At 33.1% G+C, this 4,667-nt stretch overlaps 1 protein-coding gene across 1 annotated transcript in view; it reads left to right on the plus strand.

Moving 5' to 3' along the window:
- Positions 1 to 2,532: 2,532 nt before the first annotated feature.
- The window catches only part of LOC106478316 (integrin beta-PS-like), a 43,882-nt gene continuing 41,747 nt past the window's right edge, over positions 2,533 to 4,667 (plus strand). Inside the window, exons 1-3 of the mRNA XM_013938849.2 lie at positions 2,533 to 2,690; positions 3,397 to 3,479; positions 4,434 to 4,528. Coding sequence (XP_013794303.2) covers positions 3,413 to 3,479; positions 4,434 to 4,528 — 162 coding nt within the window. The 5' untranslated portion in view covers positions 2,533 to 2,690; positions 3,397 to 3,412. The remainder of the gene's footprint in view (positions 2,691 to 3,396; positions 3,480 to 4,433; positions 4,529 to 4,667) is intronic.

The raw sequence follows: 4,667 nt of genomic DNA on the forward strand, positions 1-4,667 counted from the left end.
CGGTCTTATATATACAAGACTACACTATATCTGGAAAGATCACGAGATTTAAGGAAAAGACGTGAAAGTTCGAGAATGACGTGGCGTGATACTAGTCACGTGACCTCGATGTCGTAACAATATGTATTTCATAGTTTAAACATTAGTATTTTCATCATGATATATGAAATACTCAGTTGTAATGGAAACTGTGAATATTTGAATGTGCGTATTTTCCAGGACCGTGTTTTAAAAGGATGGTCAGGGTCTGGTTCTACATTTTAGAAACTACCATCAATCTGAGGTAAGATTATTTTACAACAGTCACACAGAGTTTCAGAAAATTTGTTTCTGTTTTGAGAGGATTAAGAGTTGTTGTGAAAGTGAAGTATTGTCTCCCAATGACACAGCATTAAGTCTGAAGGCTAAAAAGCGGATTTCGTTACCTGTGGCCTGGCATGGCCAGATGGTTAGGGCGCTCGACTCGCAATGTGTGGGTTGCAGGTTCGAATCCACTTTCCACCAAACATGCTCGCCCTTTCAGCCGTAGGGGCGTTATAGTGTGACGGTCAATCCCACTATTCGTTGGTAAAAAGAGTAGTCCAAGAGTTGGTGGTGGGTGGTGATGACTAACTGCCTTCCCTCTAGTCTTACACTGCTAAATTAGGGACGGCCAGCGCAGACAGCCCTCGTGTAGCTTTGCGCTTAACAACAAAAACGAACAAAAGTGCAGTATTTTCGTTTTAGAGTTTTAGTATAGTATTTTCTTAATTATATTTTTATCTTGTATTCTATATTTTAGTTTCATTTGTATTGCATTAATCAGCTTGTTGTATTTTAATTAAACCTGTCTGGAATTCCACATTGGGATACAATTTTCCTGAAAATTGCACAAAGTAATATTAGATAAGAAGTTAGGGGACGTGAGGATTAGTTCCCGGTAGGCTAGAGGTAAATTTACATACTTACAACGCTAAAATCCGGGGTTCGATTCCCGCAGTGGTCAGAGCACAAGTCGCTCATTGTGTAGTTTCGAGTTAAGCAACGAAAATAACGTGAAGATATAAAGATTAGAAAAATATTTCCAAAGAGATATTGAGTCAATTTATGTTATATTTCAAGAGTTATGAAGTAAAAATTGCAAATTAGTTTTTACTAGCTTTTCTGTAACTGGAAAGTTTTAAACCTAGAAGCGAGAATTTGTTGTTTATGTATAAATGCAAAGCTGTCTGCACTGTATCTACCCCGGGTATCAAACTCTGTTGTTTTTTTGTTGTTTTTTTTTTTTTGTTTTTTTGGCGTCATAAGCCGTCAAGCTTTCCGCTGAGCAATTTGGGGAGGGATGGGAGTGGAAACGAGAAAGATAATTATGATATTATATTCTGGTTACCAATTGTAACTGTTAACTAAATCGATAAGGTTGTTAGGTCATTTTCTTGTCCATAAAGAGTATCGAAGCTCTCAGGAAATCATTAATTTAAAAAGATAGAACATTGATTTAACATCTTAGTCTTCTACTTGCGACTTGAGAAACCACATGCTTTAAAAATGCAGTATAAAATGAAAATGTATCACGAAGTTGTTGCGTATAATGATATCAATATATTGGTCTTGAAGCCAAGAGTAAATTATGGAGAATTTAAAAACAGTTTCAACTTTCAGTGATAAGGCTAACACCCTAGCATAAAAATTTTAACCCACAAGATGCCCAGCTATAAAACAAACATTCCTTCAAAATTAATATCTAAAGAAGAATACATTAATTAATAATTAGACTAAAAAACGCACAAAACAACGAAATAATCAATACTACCAAAACTTGAGTGACCTAGTTTTAACAAATACAAACTCTATAATCTTTCCTAGGCAGTGACTGATTATTTAATCAACAATAAAAATGTTAATTAATTATATCTAAGAAAAGAAACTGCGAAAATTAGAGATAAGTAAATGATATTGATTAGTTAACAGTGGAATAAGAGAGCCAACAGTGGCTGAGTATGACGTGGCCTACAGTATTCGCTCTTGAGGTTGTGCCGTTCCCTTGCGCTTGCAGACTGATGGTAAGCAAGCGGCATGGCCTCAACAACATTGCAGAAACCAGCTTTCTGTGTAACTATAGGAGCATCGAAAGATAGGCTTTTCGCCATCTTTCTCTCCGAAGCATTTTTATTTTTAATTCTTTGGCATGGAGGGGTCTGTCTCTCTGTAACTACTCTTTTGGTCAAAACACGTGGAAGAATACAAGTTACAACGAGTGTGGAAATCGTAGTATCTGTTGGAACTGAAACTAAATTAAAATATAATGATCGATAGGAGCTAAACTTTTAAAGAGGTGGGTCAACGAATTTTGTCGAGAAGAAATAGTTAGTATGTTTAAAAATCAAGTATACATGTATATATATATTTAATAAGAAGCTTAGTTTCAGCCAAGGCCGATAATCTTGTGAGTGGTTCGCTCAGTCATGAAAAAAAAAAGACATTTTTTCTTATCTATTTCCACGAATCTCAGTACTATTATTATTAGTAGTACTCATTACGTCATTACCCGCTTCTTGTTTAATAAGGTATTACTACGAGTGAGCAGTGTTTTAACTTCTTTTGAAATAAGCGTACATAAGTTTTTTCTTATGTATGATTATGATTCCACATCTTTTAATGTTGGATTTTCGTCAGTTCATCAGTTTTTGAAACTCCTTGTAATATTAAAAGTAAGTTTTACTGATTCAATTAAACTTGGAAAACATGTTAGAGTATCGTATTTCACACTCAGCTTTATGCTGAGTTTAGACTTTAGCCAAATCTCTTAAATTGTAAGTTAACTTCTACGTTAGCAAACGTAAGACTAGTTTTAGTCTGAAACTTGAATTTGAAACACAAAACTCTTATGTTTTAAATTACATTAATTTTTAAAGCGTACATTTCAACATCAGATTTCAAAAGATTTTTACTCTGCTACTGTTAGATTACATGATCATGCATGATATTTTTAGTATTTTTTTAATTCAAGCTTTTATTTTCACATATAGGCCTACATATAGAATAGCACTATACAAGTTTAGAAATTGAGCATTGATGGTGGGCTAGCAATTGTTTTTCCCCAGTAATTTATTTTCAAAATCATACCCTATGTGGATGAAATTTTAATCTTGGCTGATGCTTTTGTGTTAATGAGTATTAATCCATGGAGTGCTAGCATGTAATCAAACCCAATGTACCAGGAAAATACTAATAGCTCTAAACAGTCACATCCCAAATTATTTGACTTCATCATCTAATAAACATAAAGGAAAGTTATATATTTTTAACTTTGTTTTAAAAACCTTGCTTATAAAGTACTAAATTGCATATGTGAATATTACACTTACAGATAAGTAGTAATGATGCACACAATCTTATGTATTTTGTTTATTCTAGGTTATTCTACTTAGTCATGAAAACTCTACAAACAAAGACAGGTTTCTGGATCTTATGTATGCCCATTATTGTTTATAGCCAAGGTAAGAACAACCAATTGTTTCCATAACAAACTCACTGAGACAGTGTAAAAAAGTTACATGCCAGTGAGAAATGGAAAATAAACATTTCTTAAGTATTCTTGATAAATCACTGATCAAAATGGCTATGATACTGTATTTGTACCATACAGTAAGTGATTCTGTAATCTTTCTCACCTTCACCTCATAATTTCCTTTGTCCTGATTCTTATATATAATTTAGAGTATTTTGTGTATAATTAGTCGTAGCATACATCAATTTGATTGTCATCGGTCATGCAAGTTTAATTCTTGATTTTACATTTTGGTTTGGAACTTGTATTGAAATATATTAACACATGATATTGTCATTTGAAAGTTGGTCTCTCTCTCTCTCTCTCTCTATACATGTAGAAAGTAGAGTGAGAAAAGAAGGACATGTTATGTACTGTTTGTGTTTTGGGGTTAGGTAGAATGTATACTTGTATCCTATGCATTTTGTCTAAGGTGTTCCTCTTCTTTTCGATTTTTTTTTCTTTGCACTCTATCCTTTCTGTTTCTTTTTCCCCCAAAAAATCAGTAACATAAGTTACTGTTCAATGTCCTTACTGTACTATGCAAAGATACATTTCTCATATGGCAATCACACCATTAATTGTAAAAGTAAGTTCTGTCATCTTCATTGTGTTTGACTCTACATTTAATACCATACCACTATATATAGGAAATAGAGCTGTAGTTAGTGTATGGTAACTCACTCTGTTCTTTTAACAAGTAACCAATGAAAGGATGTTGCAGTATTGACCAGATAATATGAATCTGTTTGTGAGCTATGAATACATTCACTTGAAGGCTATGTTTGGTGCTTAGATGAGACCAAAGACCTATAAATTGTATGGGATGTCTAGGTCACGTTCATCACAATACTATGTTTCTATTTTTCGAAATCCTAATATTTTTCTCTCAATGTATTTACAGTTTCAGAGGATTTAAAACCAAGTCAATGTGTTACAAAGAAGTCATGTGGTGAGTGTGTAACCATTCATCCTGAATGTGGCTGGTGCTCTGCAAAGGTAAACTTATTTGTCATAAAACTTTGCTGCATATAGTTAGTTTTAAAACATGAAAAGAATCATCAGTTATTTTTTGTAGGGTGGTATTAATTTATATTTCACTCTACATTATATATATATATATATATATATATATATA

Source organism: Limulus polyphemus, unplaced genomic scaffold, assembly GCF_000517525.1.
Source record: "Limulus polyphemus unplaced genomic scaffold, Limulus_polyphemus-2.1.2 Scaffold199, whole genome shotgun sequence".
In the NCBI taxonomy this organism is placed as follows: Eukaryota; Metazoa; Arthropoda; class Merostomata; order Xiphosura; family Limulidae; genus Limulus; species Limulus polyphemus.